General features: G+C 33.3%; 1 protein-coding gene and 1 long non-coding RNA gene across 7 annotated transcripts in view; one reads left to right on the forward strand and one right to left on the reverse strand.

Moving 5' to 3' along the window:
• The window catches only part of jmjd1ca (jumonji domain containing 1Ca), a 139943-nt gene that overhangs the window by 51608 nt on the left and 67889 nt on the right, over positions 1-20446 (reverse strand). The window contains exon 3 of the mRNA XM_021467470.3: positions 5288-5401. Within this exon, the coding sequence (XP_021323145.1) occupies positions 5288-5401 (114 nt within the window). The remainder of the gene's footprint in view (positions 1-5287; positions 5402-20446) is intronic.
• On the forward strand, positions 14782-18376 carry LOC137488137 (uncharacterized). 6 transcript variants are annotated; one of them, XR_012392988.1, is made up of 8 exons: positions 14782-14833; positions 15391-15463; positions 16418-16475; positions 16565-16658; positions 16782-16939; positions 17065-17160; positions 17335-17452; positions 18223-18376. It is a non-coding gene; the product is annotated as an uncharacterized lncRNA (long non-coding RNA). The 6 variants fall into 6 exon arrangements; XR_012392986.1 differs by lacking the exon at positions 15391-15463 and having other exon boundaries at positions 17335-17464; XR_012392987.1 differs by lacking the exon at positions 15391-15463.

Here is a 20446-nt window from a genome sequence, read left to right on the forward strand (position 1 = left end):
GTTTTCGCCGTTTTTGAGTAGCTATGTTTCCATCCAAAAATACTAACTAACTTTATGCGCAAAACTGGATTATCACATAAAAGATGTGTAAATAAAGCAGCGTTACCATCTAACGAGTCAAAGCGAACAAAATTGTCACTTCCTGATTAACTGGCGCCAAATATCAACAGTAAAAACTGAATTTGCTGTGATAAGAGAAGCTGCGTGAATCTTTTCTTCATTTAATAAATTACTTGTGCCTCAGAAGGCAATCCTGATACACTGTGAACGTGTGGTGGTGTGAGACGCGGAGTGCAGACGCTCTTGATTCTGGAGGTAATTATTAATAATATAATAACACTAATACTGAAATGGTTACTGTGTTTTAGAATGACCAAAAAAACATTTCAGATGTTTCACAATGTGCTCAGCCTGCTGGTTTATCCATTTACACGCATTTTTATTATCACATGATCTCTTATAACAAAATCACATGACCTTTTGTTTATGCGCATACTGGAATTTGTTCAGTAAAAATGATTCCAATGTAGTTTAAGTGCATCTTTTCTTATGGAATAAAACGTTTATCCTACTCTGTTATGCGGATATGTTTTTTATGCACATTTTTAAAATTTATGTGCATTTTATATAAGATGCGCATAAAAAAAGGTGGATGGAAATGTAGCTAGTGTCACTCATCGGTGAACAGCGCCAGAGCATTAGAGCCAGTCGCAGCTCTTTCTGTTGAGTGCGTGACCAGAGGCGAGTAGGATATTTACATTTGTTTATTTGCTACAAATCATCATGTTGTTCTGTGCATGTACTTGAGTTTTAAAAGGTACAGTTCATATATCTGACTGCTTGTTTTAAAGGACAAAATGGTATTAAAAATAATTTCTAAATATAAATAGGCTATATTTATACATTTTTAAGATTGTATATATTGTGTGTATATATATATATATATATATATATATATATATATATATATATATATATATATATATATATATATATATATATATATATTATAATTGTGTATGGAAAGCATCATCAATGCACCGTGATGCACCGAGATATAGAATTGAACCGAATCGATGGCATGATAATTGTAACCGAACATAACTGTGAGATCAGTGTAGGTTTACACCTCTATCGGTGACTCTACTTTTGTTGCTAAACGGTTAACATGGATTTTATTGTGAGAGTAGCTGTGCTTTATGTAATTTAGGAAGGCTGAAAAACAGTGTATATTTGTTCATTAGATACTTTCAGAGGTGCACCCAGCTCTGTGAGTTCATCAAATCCTCCAGAAACTGTGCTGGTGCTAACGTCATAATCAGGGCCAAACAAGAGCAAGCTCCTGATTGGTTAATGCTGCGTGAGTGTCCACTAAAGTTCAGATTTACCAATTTGAGTGATATTTATGTCAAAAACACAAACGCTTAATTCGAGCCCCTTCATTTGTGCAAGTTTCATTATTCGCACCACCTCATTTACACGAATAGCGCCGCAGGATGTTTATTTTTGTCTTTACATTGACCTAACATTGACTAAATCCCTTACACTTGACAATTCATCTGCATCTGGTGTGAACACACCATTATATCATATCCTTAAATCAATTACTTTTCGTTAGCGTGCAGAATATTTTTTTAACTATTCTAAAGAACATTTTGTAAACTTAAAATTGTTCAAATACTTTAAACGCATCCACTGCCAATTAAAAACATTTATATATGGTAATTCAAAAATAATATCACAACTTTCGGGTCGATGTCACTCGAGTGTCTGGAGGGGGTCATATTAAACATCTTTAAACTAGTTTTCTACTGAAAAAAAAACTTACCCAATATTCCATTATGTTTTTTTGATTAAATACAGATTTTTAAAGTTGTGGTAGTCTTTTTAAATCACTCTGTATTTAAAATGAATATATTTATTCAGCTGGGATGCTTAAAATTGACCAGTGAGACAAGAAAAAGAACTTTTGAGTCATTGTTTAATAAATAAATGTAATGCAAGAGATGCATCCTCTCTCTCTCTCTCTCTTTTTATTTATTTATTTTTTTTAAATGTTTGGATAATTTGTCCACTATAACACATCTTAACACACATAAGGGTTTTTGACACTGTGCCCAACACTGGGTTATCATAATTGTAAACACTGCTTTTAACCTTGGGTACAAATAAAATGTTTCACAGTTGTAGTTTATGATGCTTTTTCCACTGCATGGTACAGCTCAGCACGGCTCACTTTTGGGGTATTAAACTGTATAAAATACCTGATAATCTTTTACTACCTCCTCGGTTAAATTTCTAAACGAGCTGTACCAATACAAAAATGAGACGAAAACAATATTTTACAGCGTTTTAGACGGTCATTAAACACTGCATTTTTATAGCTTTTAAAGTAAAATAAATGATTTTGTTTTACCTGTATATCATGAAAAGACAAATTATCATTAAAACATTGACAATAGACATATGCTGATATTCAATATTTTAAAATATTGTAATAATGAACATGAACAATATTGATATTGTGAGCACTTTAAAGTGGTTATTTTACAATAATATAACATCATATTAGATATAATTGTTCATTTTTGTCATTATTAATAATAATATTTATTATTATTTAATCTTCTAGAGTGTATTTTAGCAATATTCATCTTGTTGTACTGACAGTAGTGTTCATAATAGTAGACATTCCTGTGGACTTATAGGTTATTTATTTTTAAAACATTCACATTTTCATGTGTTAATGTGGCCTACGACAAAAAATTCTGTGACTATTTATAAGTCTTTAATTCATTAACTATGTACAGCAAGAGTTCATCAATTTAACTAAAGCCAATGTAATAATGACTACAAAAACACTTAATCATTTTAGGTAATGTTAATTTATTAGTTAATTCCTAATAACACATTAAAATCAATAGTTGCAATCATTGGAGTCAATAAGTAATGAAATTCTGATCTATATATATATATATATATATATATATATATATATATATATATATATATATATATATATATATATATATATGTGTGTGTGTGTGTGTGTGTGTGTGTGTGTGTGTGTGTGTGTGTGTGTGTGTGTGTGTGTGTGTGTGTGTGTGTGTGTGTAATTAATTTTAACATGTATCTATAATATGGCTATTTCTCACTGTTCATTTTAATGATTTAAAATAATGTTTACTAATGAGACTTTATTGTATAGCAGAGCCTTTTATTGTACTTTATCATCCATACATTGGAATATGTTTATTTGTTTACTCTAAACATGTATATACAATAAAGCAATATGCTAAATATATATATATATATATATATATATATATATATATATATATATATATATATATATATATATATATATATATATACATATATATACATACAATATATATATATATACAAAAATACTTATGTTCACTAGGGGTGCTATTGGGACTTGTGTGAAAAGAGTTGATGTGAATAATTGGAGATGGAAACACATTTGCTGAATAAACTATTGCAGTGAACATCATACCCACAAGATTAAATTGAGTTCACTGTACTCAAATTGCCTCCATAGTCACCGTGTTTCAATCCAATAGAGCACTGTTGGGATGTGGTGGAATGAGAGATTAGTATAATGCATGTGCAGCCGACAAATCTGCAGAAATTCCGTGATGCTGCCGTGTCGATAATAACTAAAATCTCTGAGGAATATTTATAATACTTTGTTGATTCTATGCCACAAAGGATTAAGGCATTTCTGCAGGCTAGCAAGGTGTACCTAATAAAGTGGCCGGTGAGTATATATATATATATATATATATATATATATATATATATATATATATATATATATATATAAACACACACACACACACACACACACACACACACACACACAAATGTTAACCCTTTTAGGACCATACAGATTTAAACATCGATGAATGACTGCAAAAGATTTGCTTTTAACCCCAGGTAAATTGTGAGCAGTGTGAAACATTTCTAATCAAATGTTTTTTTTCAAGCTATTTCAAGTATAAATATCCCTGTGCTCTACTAGACAGAACATCCACAATAAACCCTGTAAAAATACTGACAATTGTCTATATACAGTAAACACCTCTACTCTTCTTATAACTTATATAGAAATATTGCATTTCAAAAATCTATAATCCTGCATTTACATCGTGACGCTGTTTTCGCACAGTGTTTCCCCTGGAAAGCTACATTTCCATTGAATTCCAGCCGTTTTGCGAATATAAACCTCATTATTCAATAAGTTTTATCACGTTTTTTCTCTCATTGCCATCGGATGTAATGGTAATTTGCAATTAAACAGACTGTCTGGGGCATACACTCCTAAAGGCTCTCTCACAAGCGCTCAGACACTACAAACACATAGACTAATTAAACCAGTAATGACTGGGAAATGTCATCATATTTCACACGTTTATAAGGAGGTCTGAGAAAGCAACGACACAAATCACATCTTCAGCAAAAATCTAACACCTCGAGCAAGAGAGAGAGACACCGAGCATGGAAGTTTATTAAATATGGTGCTAGTGGTGCTAAATATAATCCACTATATGATTTTATTTCAAAATAAGAGAGATGAGAAAAGAGATTATATTTATATAATCCCTTATATTTATACATTTATAAATAAATGGATTATATTTTAAAACCTAAACTTTGCCAATGCAATCATACATTTTAGTAAGTTTAGTAAGTCTTTTTTATAAATTGTAGTGATGATTTGTAATCTTATTTTAACATATAAAGAGTTCAGATGCAAAAAAAAAAACTATTTTTCTCAGCCTCCTTTGTTTATGTTGAGATATTTCACTTTAAAGATCAGGAAAATACTTATTCTTTGCAATAAAAATGACATTACTGAACATACACACAGGAGCCTGATAAAAATGCTCATTTTAGAGGAAAAGTTCAGACAGCATTTAGAGGTTTTTGCATCTAAACTCTTATATATATATATATTTACATATTACATAGTTAGTTGCTAACATATCCCAGAATTCCAAAAGCCCAAGAGATGATTTTTCTATGGAGTTTTACAAAAAAATCTAGCAAAATATTTTTCATTTGAATAATGAAGTGTAATTTTGATACAATGAATGCCAAGTATACAAAGTTTCAAAAATGCAACAATAACAAAACACACACACACACACACACACACACACACACACACACACACACACACACACACACACACACACACACACACACACACACACACACACACACAAATGTAAATAATAATAACTTTCTGTACACGCACCTTAAACGGCTGGAGCTCCTCCTTTTCTGTGTAAAACTCCAGCTGTCTGTCACACATGAACTCCACCACAGACAGGCCTCCCACGCATGACTGACCAATCAGAGGCCGGAATTTCTGTCAAACAAAATATCACAACCAATCAGTCCATCTCGATACAAGACAAAGACTATTCGTGACAACCACAACAGTCTTCATCTACTTCACCAATTGGAGTATTCATTCATTTTCTTTTAGGCTTGGTCCCTTTATTTATCTGGGGTCACCACAGCGTAATGAACCACCAACTTATCCAGCATATTTTTTTACACAGCGGATGCCCTTCCAAGACCCAACAAAGACTCTGACCAGCGACCCTCTTGCTGTAAGGCAACAGCGTTACCCACTGCACCACCATGCCGCCCATTTTTGGAGCATTATTTTTGCATAAACAATATATTTTTCAAGCGATGGAGTATTCTTTACATCATTATTTAGTCAGAAATGTCATTCGTTTTTCAGGGAACTACATCACATGACATTTTACAAATTCTGTGGTATTCGAAGATCATTTTTTAACATAAAAGGACCAGATTTACTAAAGACACAGTGAGAAATCAGTGATAAAACACTTTGTAGTTGACATTCTGTATGCATTTGATGGAGTTTTACTTTGAAATGCTACATTTTTGGATTGTGAGCATTGAAATGAGCTACTTTTTATTTGTTATTTACTTAACATTTTTACATTTTACCAACATATCAAACAACCCTTGTAGAAATATTAATACTAAATATAATAAATACAAATATAAATAATAAAAAATAAAATAAAACCCAAATACACACAACTAAATGTGGGGCAGATGTCTACATTTATGCAACATTTATGCAATCTGAATGTAATTCGAGTAATGAACGATTACAAACTGATGTATTATAATTGTCAAGAGCTAGCAAAGGTGATTAGTCTAGTTTCAGCTGTCTGGAGTTTTACCATAACTGTGCTGGCCTCTCTGGATACAACGCTGTCTGCCTTCCTTGCTCTGCCAGCGAGCGTCAAAATTTGCAACATCAAACTCGTATTAGAGGGGTTGTTGCAGCATATCAGCAAATCACTTACATTCCCGCATAAAAACATGCTTTTTAGTGTGAAAATGTTTTTATCAAATTTATGTAACAATGGAAGATCAAGTCGTTGCGCATGATGTGGCTTTGCTCCACTTATTCAGTAAGAGTTTATATGTCTGAAATATCCTGAAGCAGCAATAGTGTTTTGTTTTGTTGCGTGAGATTCCCGCTTTTTAAAGAAAACAATATATAACATTAATGCACATCAGTAACTCGCCAGTAACTTTTTTAATGTATGTCCCAGTAAGAAAACATTGTGTATAATTGAAAATCTGGCAACCACATTAATCAAACCCTTGGGAACAACTGTGGTCAAAAAAAAGTTCACAGCACTGTGTTCTCTGGACTCCTATCAAGCGGTGGACATTGCTTGCTGGTGAGCCATGTCATAGCTTATTACTATAAAGTTGACTTGATTTCAACTCTCCTCGACGTCCACACCGGCGAAGATGCACCACACTGCTATCGCTGCTGGCTCCCATTGAAAATTAATAGCTTCCGGCTACTTTGACGCTCTCGCTGCTTTCGGTGTGAATGCACAGTAAGAAAAAAAGAGCTTCCAAGTTTTAACAAGCGTTTTGTTATGTCTCTGAAGGAAGTAACTAATCTTCTCTACTGTAGTTTCACAAAATGCAAAACATCTTTCAGCCACTGTAGATGCGAGGGTGGCTGGGGGTTCTTCCAGTTCAAAAAGTAAGTACTGTAGGTAATGTATAATTATCAGGCATTGAAATAAATTACTAATGTAATTAACCAATAAATGGTAACTAATGTAATTGTTTTTGGAGAAATGGGGCCTCATGTACGAAGACTTGCGTGGAAATCTTACTAAAACATTGCGTACGCACAAAGCTGTAAATGTGCGTACGCAGAAAAAAGTTCAGATGTATGAAACACTGCGTACGCCGAATCTCACGCATATTCTTTTGTACATCCGAATGAACGTGAAACTGAGCGCAACATGCACGAGCACAAAACCCCTCCCTGCCTCCTCCCCCGTATGAATATGCTAATGACTATGCTAATGGCAAAACCCAATGAAAAAGCAATGGCAAAAGCAAGCAAAAAGAGAAACTTTGAACAGAATGTGAATTGGAGTTGCTGCTTTCGGAGGTAGACCGGAGAAAAGCGGTGTTATTTGCAAGTTTGTTCTCCGGAATTAACAACAAAAGAAAAAAAATAGAGTGGGAGAGTTTAGCTGATGCGGTCAACACAGTTGGGTCTGAACATCGCACAGAGTGCATCAACAAAAGAAATAGTGTGGTTTATATCTGTAAACTGTTGCAGTACACTTAACAGTCTCAGTGGCGCTACTCGTAAGACGAATGTGATCATGAATTGATACGTTAGAGCATGAACTCGGCTCGAATCCAGCCTCTGATAAACTCATTTTTGTTTTTTCCCCCGCTACATATCAGATTTTGCCAACTATTTATCACGAGAAAGACAAGTAGGAATCATCAATAAGTTCATATCAATAAGCATCATATTTTATTTGCACATTTATTGAATGGAAGTGTTTCTGATTCACGATTGCAAATTCATCTTCAGATAGTGTCTTTATAGCAATGTGCGTGCAGTAGATTGCTTAGATTACATTGGGAAAACAGGCGACCGCTGCAAATTGTGCTTTAATGTTTAGCTGGTCAAATGTATGGTATGGAAACCTTATATACCTGCTGAACCCGTCTCATACAGCTGCCATTGCAAGGCTCAGACACTTTGTAGAGAGCAATTTAACACAACTGCCTCTAGGAGTCGCCAATGGAAATAAAACAGACACGCACAAAAAATGTGCGTACGCCTGCCAGAAAGCTGCCGTGAAGCTGCGCACATTCCCACGTTCAGTTCATTGTTAGTAAATCCAAACGTGAGCGATTCTGAGCGTGAAACCTGGCGTACGCAAAGTTTTTGTGCGTACGCAGCGTTGATACATGAGGCCCCTGGATACTGTTAATCATTTCAGTTAAATACGACCATATTATTGGCTGAAGTCTGATTGAATGTAAACAAAAATGACGTAAAAATCAGCCTGCTTATTTATGATAACCGGACGCTGTGACTTGTTTTTTTTTTATTTTTTTTTTTTATTGTGACACAGCACCTAGAGATGTGAATTATTAGATGAGAAAACAGTGGGTGTGGCTTGTTTTTTCTTCTGCAGGCTGATTGAATGTAGTAAAGTAGAAATTTAATTCAGAAAGAGCAGGAAAAGGGTTTTAGGAGAGTTATATTAACCTAACAGAAACATCCTCCTCACCATTTCTGTTTTAGTTTTTAGATTATAAGAGCAAACTTTTTTCTTTTAAATGACGTGCAAGGAGGGCGATGCGGTGGCGCAGTAGGTAGGTCTGTCGCTGATTCAAGCCTCGGCTGGGTCAGTTGGAAGGGCTTCCGCTGTGTAAAACATATGCTGGAAAAGTTGGCGGTTCATTCCGCTGTGGTGACCCCAGATTAATAAAGGGACTAAACTGAAAAGAAATTTAATGAATGAATGACATGCAAGGATGATTTGTTCACCGCACAAATACGAGCTAACAAAATCAAATTTTTGATTTCTTGGGCACTTTAAACAAAATACAGTATTGGTTTAATGTGTTTGCTTTGCTGTAAAAGAAATCACATTAAAAATAAAACAACAAAGTATTCTAATGACTTCAGTGCAGTGTTACTGAGCATGACGAACATTTTAAAACATTTAAATGGCATACAGTATTAATGCTGTTTTACTATGTCAGTTGGTTAATTACATATCATACATACTATACAGTTAGCAAAACGACACACTTTTAGATGTGTTTTTACTGTGCAAGCAAATTACTTGAGAGAATTCAGATAAACTGCCATTGATCATGTCATATTCTCTATGCATGGTTTCTATTTATATAAATACTAGGCCAGCACACTCAAAGTTTCCATGTCTGGCTGCCTGAGTTTGTGCACTCGTGTGTGTGTGTGTGTGTGTGTGTGTGTGTGTGTGTGTGTGTGCTCATGTAAAACGATGTGTATTATGCAACACAACAGTTTTCATGTCTCTAAGGTATCCTGAAGTGAAACCTAATCTAAATGTGGCCGCAGCATTATGGGATGTGCATGTGTGATGTGTGTGCGTCTCTGTTTTTCATGTGTTGTGAAGGCCAAATATTCAGGCTCTGCGGAAAACGACTTAATAAACATAATAAATAACATTCTAATGAAAATGCAAAAGAGGTTGAGCAACAGAAATGTCCAAGGGATACAAAATATCATTATCTCAGTATAAAACAGAAGTGAAACGGAAAGTCCCTGACATGATAAAAAACCAATTACATGTGTGCTTTTGCATAGACGTGATGCATGTGATGACTTGTGAGTAGTCAATCATCTGTCTATCCAAACCTACTGTGTGTGTGTGTGTGTACGTGTTTTTGTGACATATCAGGACACAAATCTGTATAATGACATGGGTATGACACAGGTATTACAAAAAGGAGGTGAAATATGAGGACACTGGTGACGTCCTCATTTCTCAAAATGCTTATAAATCCTACAGGATGAGTTTAATCAGGGAGTAAAGCTGCACACAGTCTCCTGTGATGGTAGGGTTTAGGGGTGGGGTGGGGTGAGGGCAATACAATATACGGTTTGGGCTGCATAAAATGAATGGAAACCTATGTAATGTCCCCACTTTTCACAAAAACAAACATGTGTGTGTGTGTGTGTGTGTGTGTGTGTGTGTGTGTGTGTGTGTGTGTGTGTGTGTGTGTGTGTGTGTGTGTGACTCATAAACCAAGAGCTGGAGGGTAAGGGGACAAACAGAGCGCATGTGAGCTATTTTTAGACGCTCTACTGTGTGAGCAGAGCACTCACACACTCACCGCACACACTTACACACGTCTACCGCACTGTGGTTTGAGACTCTCTTCCATCACTGAGGCAGACAGAGAGAAAGGACAAACAGCCAGGACAAATATTCTTTTGCAGAAACAGCACATTGATGGAATTATGTGCACAGTAAACATATTTAATGCATACACACACACACACACACACACACACACAAACTAACAGCTAAAATAACATGCTGAATATTATACCTGCAGAGACACACAACATAATCCTAAATACAGCAAGTGACAAGGTTTATATTTGACTATTTTGTGATTGTTGTTTCCTTAAAGTTTCGTATTTGTGTCATTTATGGAAATATCAGTTTTTAAATTAAACTATTATTTATTTTTATTTTTTTTTAAGTTTGGCGTTAGTAAGTCTTGTTTTTAAAAGAAATGACAACGTTTATACTACAATATTACAAATATTAGCACAAATTAAAGCTGTTCTTCTGTTTGTTTGTTTGTTTGTTTGTTTGTTTGTTTGTTTGTTTGTTTGTTTGTTTGTTTATTTATTCGTTTAGGCTATTAACTTCAAAGGGAAAATCATATCACAGCAGAGCACATCTTAGTCTAAAATAAATAAATTATATATAAGAGCAATACTAATAATAGTTATAGTAAAAATAATAACAGTAATATTAATAATAATAATATTAGTAGTAATAAAATAATTGTAATCATAACAACAATAATAAAAATAGTAATAACAGTAATAATAATAGTAGTAATAATTATAATAGTATTAGTAATAATAATAGTAGTAGTAATAATAGTAATGATAAAAAATAATAATATTAATAATAATAATATTAGTAATAATTATAATAGTGGTAGTAGTAGTAATAATAATAATAATAATAGTAGTAGTCGTAGTAATAATAATAATAGTTATAATAATAATAGCAATAATGAAAATATTAATAATAATAAAAATAGTAGTAGTAGTAATAATAATAATAATAATAATAATAATAATAATAATAATAATAATAAACAATAATAATAATAGGAATAATAGTAGTAATATTTATAATAATAGTAGTAATAATTATAGTAATATTATTAATAATAATAGGATTAATAGTAATATTAATAATTGTTAGAGCCATATCTATTATGCAAATTGTAAAATATTATGTATAGTTATTGTTATTTGTTTATTACATTTATACTGTCTACAATCAAAATAATGTTTAAAATATTACTGCATGCTTTAATTATGCCTCTGCTTATTGATGACTGATCACGTCATATCCTTGTTGTAAAGAGAGGAAGAGACGGAGTGATACAGTTTTTGAGTGTCGTTCCATATTGTATCGTTATATAAAGAAAAGGATTGTTCCTGCTTTGAAGAACAAATAAACACAAGAAAAGAATATAACAACTTGGATGAGTTCGTCGCGTCAGACTGGTTACTTAAAAGAATCATATTTCCAGCTTGGATTATGGAGTGCCATTATAATAATATTAATATTAATAATAATAGTAATAATAGTAATATTAATATTAGTAAAAATAATAGTGGTAATAATAATAATAATAATAATAATAATAATAATAATAATAATAAACAATAATAACGCGTACCTTGGTTCTAAGGGTCAAACAACAAAAAATAAGGTCAAGAATCTTGGTGTGGTTCTGGAGTCAGATCTAAATTTCAGTAGTCATGTCAAAGAAGTAACTAAATCAGCATACTATCATCTCAAAAACATTGCAAGAAGTAGATGCTTTGTTTTCAGTGGGGACTTAGAGAAACTTGTTCATGCTTTTATGACCAGCAGAGTTGATTACTGTAATGGGCTCCTCACTGGCCTTTACAAAAAGACAGTCAGACAGTTGCAGCTCATCCAGAACACTGCTGCCAGAATTCTGACCAGAACCAGACAATCAGAGCACATCACACCTGTCCTCAGGTCTTTGCACTGGCTCCTGTTTACATTCAGAATGGATTTTGAAGCATTATTACTTGTCTATAAATCACTAAATGGCCTAGGACCTTAATACATTACAGATATGCTCACTGCATACAAACATAACAGATCACTCAGATCTTTAGGATCAAATAAATTAGAAATACTAAGAGTTTTGTCAAAACAGGATGCATCTGCCTTCAGCTACTATGCCCCCCGCTGCTAGAATCAGCTTCCAGAAATGATCAGATGTGCTCCAAAATTAGGCTCCAACATTAGGCACAAATCAAGACGCATCTGTTTAGCTGAGCCTTTAATGAATGAGCACTGTGCTGCGTCCGACAGATCGCACTATTATGTCTGTCTCTCTTTTTTTCAGTCCCTTATAACCTGTTTTAACACATTTTAATCTGTTTTTAATATGTTTTCTCTTGTTTCTTTTATTCTTGTTTATGTAAAACACTTTGAATTACCATTGTGTGTGAAATGTGAATATAAATAAACTTGCCTTGCCTAATAAAATTACATTCATACTAAAATTACATCTAAACATTAGTTTTAAGCAACAAGACACTAGTCCATATCTACAGCAATACAATTACAATTACAATATGATTATATAGTCTGATCCTTGTTGGTGAAAAAATGTGTTTCTGCATTGTTCCCTATAACACCAGAGTGCTTAATTCACTAAAGGAAATGAAAGTGAAAAATGAAAATGAATGTTGTACAAAACTCTTTCTTACTTACTTGATTAGTGAATCAGAATAATAGAAATACTTCTGGATAATCAAGTGGTATTAAAGACCAAAAGAGCTGCTGCAAATCAATGGGACTAAATAACTGCAAACCCCAAATATTATTCCACAATATTACCTATTATATGCAGCCTTGATAAGCACACGAACCTTTTGCAAAGCAAAAAAAAAAAAAAAAAAAATATTAATTGACCTTTTAATTTATCATTCATCATTCATTCATTTTCTTTTCGGCTTAGACCCTTTATTAATCTGGGGTTCCCACAGCGAAATGAATCGCCAACTTATCCAACATACTGTATGTTTTACGCAGTGGATGCCCTTCCAACTGCAACCCATCACTGGGAAACAACCATATACATTCATTTACACACACACTCTACAGACAATTTAACTAACCCAATTCACCTGTAACGCATGTTTTTGGACTTGTGGGGGACACCGGAGCACCCAACTCCACACAGAAATGCCAACTGACCCAGCCGAGGTTCGAACCAGCGAAATTCAGCTATATTAATTATATCTAATTTCTCATCGTTCATTTAAATATTTATAATAGATCATCATATATTGCCGGCGTATTATCCTTCATCCACTCTCCACTGCAGATATCAGTGTTGCCTATTAAAAACCCCCTATCGGTCGATTATCACAGATGAAAATCATTAATGTATTGTATAAGGTGTCTATCTGAGAATAAACCAGTGTCTGGAGTACAAGCATAAAGGCTGCGGAAAGCTGTAAAACCAAGTCCAATCTTCTTCTAATCATAAACTTAAATGAGATCCGCTCCACCTTCAGTCCATGCAAGCCTGTTTAATAACTCACACATCCCTTCATATCATGCTGGAATCTTGCCATGCATATTATGGCAAGAAATATGCATGGCAATATATATATTATATTTTACCTCCATTCTTAAACTTAAAACTCACAGATTTTTGTTTATACCAATTTTAAGGTTTTGATAAGATGATGAGCAAGTCGCAACACACACATTTGCTCACATCGAGTGATAAACACAAATGTATGTAAAAAAAATTATTACTTCAAAAAATTGAGTTTATTAATATATTAATGACACAATTTGATTTCCAGTCCGTTGCACTTTAAAATAAACCTATAAACATTTGTTAATTTCAGTTTGCTTATAGGGATTATATAACTAATGCTGCAAGTGCTTTAACAAAAACACATTTATTTAAAAAAAAAAAATCACAATTTATATCTAAATAACTAAACCTACTCTCAAATGTTTTTCCTTAAATCTTCAGGACAAAATCTCATGTAATTATGTCAAAGTTGCAGTCGTTATTGCCCGTTTTTATGTTGTAACAAATCTGTATGTCTTTTAATCTTCTAAATATATTCTTACATATCAGCATTGGATATTAACAGGGGCTACTTGCAAAATATGACAACAAAATTAACAAAAACCCTCAAAATGTAAAATATGCCAGCAAAAATACAAAAAAAAAAAAACGGTTTTTGATTGTAGTTCATGTGTGTGAAAAAATTAATTTCATGTGTTTCTGTAGGCATGCGGTAATCACAAGAACAAAATGTGGGTGGTTACATACACTGTAAACCCTAATGCTGTAACTAATTAATTGAGTTGAGTTCTATTAACTTAAATCATTAAAATTCGTTTATCTTAATTAACCTTGATGAGTATTTAGAACTTTTTCTTATTTTTGAGTTTGTAAAAATTTAATCTTTCAAGTAAGGTGAACAATTCTGCTGGGTTTAATCTATCCAAAATGTCTCTTTAAAGTTTCATTAACTCAAATTCTGTCAGCCTAGTGATTTTGCGTCTGACGTCATCCAGGTTCACGTACGTGCTCATGCTTCATTCGTTTTTTTCAAGATGGCGGATCGGCCTCGCTTCACACTACAGTAAGTAAAATATTTACAAATCCAAGAAATATTAAATGTATGTTTTAATTAATATAATCACAGTAACAGTTCAATGTAATGTAGAGTTAATCAGGGTGCGTTTACATGTCGTACATTACAGAAAACATGTTTAGCCTCACTTGTTGCTAACGTTAACATTACTGTTTAAAAAGTTAGAATCAGTGCAATGTTAGCGTTAGTTGTAATGTGTTAACTCTGAATTTTAACAGAGTGTGATAAAGACAAAAATATTTAAAATCGGCAGATTACATTTTTCAAAAAAATTTAAATCTTGGCGCGAGTATGCCTTTTCTCAGCCTGTGCTGAAGTTGTCATGGAGACGTGCGCTCTCACAACCGCATGTCATGGCGCTGCGCTGAACTCCATCCAGTCTGTGAATGTGGTATTATCTTCGCGATCTGTAGGCACTTCGGAAACGAAAGGCGCAAGAAACGTAACGTTAATCATAACTCAAATGATTTCCGCCTAAACACTTAACGGTATTTTCTGATGACGCGCAAAAACGTAGTCTCAAAACTTAACTCTGTCACACGCAGCTTGTTGCTTGCTGATCCATGTATGAGGATAGCCTGACGGAGAACATTTAAGCTGCGCTCCTCACCTGAGCAGGTACAGAGCAGAGCTTCATTTTACACTACCACATTGAGGTAAAGTTGGTTTTATATTCATACATTCATTTAGTAACAACTTGTGACTCGCTCCATAAATTGTTTACCATGGTACTTTGTCTATTCGTTCTGAAATCACATGCAAGTATGACATGAAAACAACATTACACTAAATGCACTATTTTTTTCGACTGAACAATGTTGTACTTTGAAAGTCATTGGCTGCTAATATGATTTCACCATTAAGAATATGCAAAAATTACCTTTCTGAAATTATATTATTAAGGAGAAAGTCTGAATGTGTAAATATAAAACTAACTTTACCTCAATCACCAGCACTGATCAACACTTAATATTTCCTCGCGCTTAAGACGACATCTCTGCATATCAATGATTACCTGATTAATGCGATCAGTTAAATGAGTTTAAATGTCATTTAGGTCAAATGTATTTTAAAGGTATGATAAAAGTTTTTTTTTTTTTTCAATCTATTTTTTAAAATGTTTACTCTGGAGAGAATATAAACAGCCTAAAAAACAAAGTATGCATATCTATAACACATTAATACAAAATTATGTTATTAAATAAAATAATAACAAAACAAAATATTTAAGACGTGGTAAACAAGACATAGTTTTCTGATGTGCAAATTTTGTAGCTTAAAATATATTTATATCTTAAAAATATAAATATTTTAGTCTATATATTTTTACATCATTAGACAATAAGGTAAGTTTTGTTATTTCTAGCTTTTAAAATCAGGCCATAAATTTCTTTGTCGTCCTATTCAGTTTTAGAAATTTCAATACTGTTTAAATCTGTGTTCATCGAATTAAAGCAACTAACATGATAATCAGCTCTATTGCTAACCGTTTTGGAGGTTAACGTTAGACATCATGCAATTGTACTACTTCCACTCTCAGCTAAATGACACTGTGACTTTGTGTACATACAGAATTGAAGGTCGGGTGTTGCTGACTACAGATAGGTTCCTAAATGGAGGCATGTGAAAGGTGGGTAAAATATTTATTTTGTACTACTATGCCTGGCATATCCAGATAAAATAAATATTACAGTGTATTTATCAATGATACTTTTGCAGCAAGGAAAGTGAAACTTCAGCTAGACCTTGAGTTCAGTTTACAACATGAAGATCCTGCTTTCAACATCTGATCAACACCTGATTTTCATCTGAGGTAAAAAATAGATAAGTAAATGAAACATAATAATAATATTAATACATTTTTTCTAGAATTGTATATTTTGTGGTGTGGGTTTGTTTTGTGAAATTCTCTCTTGTTTCTATTTGCTGTTTGCAGAGTACCAACATGTTACAAATGAAAATTTTCCCCACAAATTCTTTGCAAAACTGGACCACCACCTATTTCATTTGATGACAATTTTAAGGCAAACAGCATCCAAAACTGGCAAGACAGCAGATTCCCTGGCTAATCTTTTAAAGGTTTATGATGAGCAGGTATGTTTGGGGTCACGTGTTAAAGTATACATTAAAATATAATTTGAATTTTTTTTTTTTTTTTTTAAGTTTTAAAAAATTGATTTAAAATCATTTATTCATCATTTATTATACTTGATTTCCAGGAACTGCATGATGTCAGTTCATGACGGACTACTGTTATCAGAGGTCTTTTGGTCTTGTTGCGTGAGCGTGACTTAAGATTCTTTAGGAACACCCTGGTAAGACTTCATTCATTCTTTTCACAATTAGGCATGTTTAATGAAAAGATGAAAGTTTTGAAAACTTTTACTTAATAACATATTTGTAATCACGAATAGTTGATGAATCATATAATATTGGCTCAGTCATTTTGATACTGTATTTACATTAATATGCTTGAATTATATTTTTAGATTGATAATCCTGCTGACTGAAGATGCTTTATTGGCCCTGCATTCACTGAGGGTCTCTGTTGTCCTGAAGAATGAATTGGACACCACCCACAGCACACTTCCAGACCTTTCTTGTCTTGTATGGATTAATGTATGCTCTTCACATAATATATAGTAAAGGACTTTGAACTTGTGCAAAAAGTTTTGCTTGGCATGGATGATGGAAAATAAAAAGTCTCGTAGCATGGAAACCTTAAAGAATGAGTTGATGTAGAGCTTTTTTTTTTTTTTACTTAATAAAGACTGTCTCTGGGGTAGTAACTTCAAAACATTTATTTACCTTTAATTGGTAAGTATGCATTTTATTATATATAGGGATAGTTTGTCCAAATGTAAAATTCTGTCATTTACTAACTCTTCACTTGTCCCAAACCTGCTTGAATTTCTTGCTTCTGTTGAACACAAAAGTTAAGTAAAGCTGACAACCTGTAACCACTGACTTTCTAATAGGAAAACAAATACTGTGGAAATCGGTGGTTACAGGTCTCAGCTTTTTTTTTTTTTTTTCAACAGAAGAAAGAAACTCAAACAGGTTTGGAATAAGTAAATGACAGAATCATAGTTCAACCAAGACTGAATATATATATATATATATATATATATATATATATATATATATATATATATATATATATATATATATATATATATATATTGTAACGAGCGCACACATGCCACGTCGCCCTGGTCGCTAATTCAACCCAGCTGGACCATCATCAACACAGTATTGTTCACAGCTGGACGTCATCAAGTGGAGAGGCATATAAACCAAGCCCACGCAAGGAGAAGATGAGCTTCATTCACCCAATGACTCCATGCGCTAACGCTTGTCTCTCTGTCTCTCCACAGCAGACTCCAGCTCGTGACGATCCCACATCCGACTACTCACTGTCCTTCACTTACTTCCCGGAGCACCAGAGCACCTCACCTTGAAGAAGAGCACCGTTTACACCCCATTCACGTTGTAAATAAAGCACCCTCCGGGGACTTGTCTGTAAACTTATCCAACTGTGTCGCTGTTTTCCCTCTGCCTCGCTACAATATATATATATATATATATATAATCTGCTCTCCGTTAAACAGAAATTGGGGGAAAAATAAATGGGGGCGAATAATTCTGACTTCAACGATATATATATATATATATATATATATATATATATATATATATTTATATATATATATATACAGTTTCTGTGTAGTTTACACTAAACGAGTCACTTCACAGAATGTGCACTTATTATTTTTTTTAACGAATGCCTTAAGAGTAAGTTTTACACTTATTAATGTATTATTAAATTTTATCAAACTTATAGTTGTTTTTTCTTGAGGCTCTTATGTCTGATATCATATTTACATTGTGGGTAATTTTTATTAATTTCAGAATAGTGTTCATTTTCAATCTCTTTATGTCTAATAGTTTTTATCGTTTTAAGACATTTGTAATTGCATAGGAGACAAATTTGAAAGTACTGTTGGACATTTTTTCTTTAACAATAAATTTCTAAAATGGTATTGTCTGTGTGTTTTAAATTACAGATTTATTTTGACAGATTTATGGGGTTTAAAGATTAAAATAATGGCTAATTTTAATTGTGAAACTGACGATGGAGAAGTTAATTTTAAAAAATGCTATCAAAATGTATGAGCTGGGTGACTAAGTATGTAAAGGTGAGATAAATAATTAAAAATAAGTTAATTGCTATTAAAATGTATGAGCTGGGTGATTTAAGTATTTAAAGTAGAAAGAAATTAAAGCAATTAAGTTAATTGGTATTAAAATGTATGAGCTGGGTGACTAAGTATTTAAAGTTTGGAAAAATTAAAACAATTAAGTTAATTGCAATTAAAACGTATAAGCTGAGTAACTTGGGTATTTTAAGTTAGGTGAAGTAACTTGCATGAGTACAACAAACTCAAAACTTAATGTTTCTGTTTACTTAAAATAGATAATTTCATAACTTAAAAAATTTGACGTAACTGATTACCTCAAATTTTTTGAGTTTTGTCAACTTATTCGGGATTACAGTGTAGGTGAAAGAGGCACAATTTTGATTGTGCTCCACCTAAGGAGAATAAACTTACCTAAATAACCAGTTATCACAGCACACTCTCTAATTAAACACACAAATGCAGCAATTCACACTGTATGTCACTTCATTATAAATGAAGAGGAACAGAAATTCCCACCATGCAATTTACTTTTGAACAACAGTCGTGGCTCATAACACTGATTTTGTTGTACTAACAAAACTAGTTTGCTGCTATATACTGTACCTGACAAAAGTCTTGTCTTTGATCCCAGTTGTAAGAGCAACAAATAATAACTTTGGCAAAAGGTAGATTTTTCTGTTGAGCTGCATCTCGATAATCACAAATACTGCAGAAGACCTATTGGAACCCGCATGGACCCAAGATTTTTAAAGAAATCAGTCAAGCTTGGTGAAGGAAAATGATGGTTTGGGGTTACATTCAGTATGGAGGCGCGCAAGAGATCTGCAGAGTGCAACATCAACAGCCTTAGGTATCAAGATATTTGTGCTGCCCATTACATTACAAACCACAGGAGAGGGCAAATTCTTCAGCAGGATAGCGCTCCTTCTCATACTTCAGCCTCCACTTCAAAGTTCCTGAAAGCAAAGAAGGTCAAGGTGCTCCAAGATTGGCTAGCCCAGTCACCAGGCATGAACATTATTGAGCATGTCTGGGGTAAGATGTAGGACGAGGCATTGAATATGAATGCAAAGAATCTTAATGAACTCTGTGAGTCCTGCAAGAAAACTTTCCACCTCTGATACCAACCAGAAATCAAGTTATTATTTGTTGTTTCTAAAACTTGGATAGGTGACAAGACTTTGTCAGGGAGTGTATTGATTTTATTTAATATATTTTCTAAATGTTCAATGTTTGCTGATTTCCCATTCATTTTCTATGGCGATCCTTTTTGACCCGCAAAGACCACAAGTGTGACTATTTTAATTACAACCGTTTAGCATGCTTGAATCATGGCCAATTATTTGGATGTGTGTTACCAAATGCCAACAACGTTAAGGAGTTTTAGACCATTCTGATA

Source organism: Danio rerio, chromosome 17 (genome assembly GCF_049306965.1).
Source record: "Danio rerio strain Tuebingen ecotype United States chromosome 17, GRCz12tu, whole genome shotgun sequence".
NCBI classification, from domain to species: domain Eukaryota; kingdom Metazoa; phylum Chordata; class Actinopteri; order Cypriniformes; family Danionidae; genus Danio; species Danio rerio.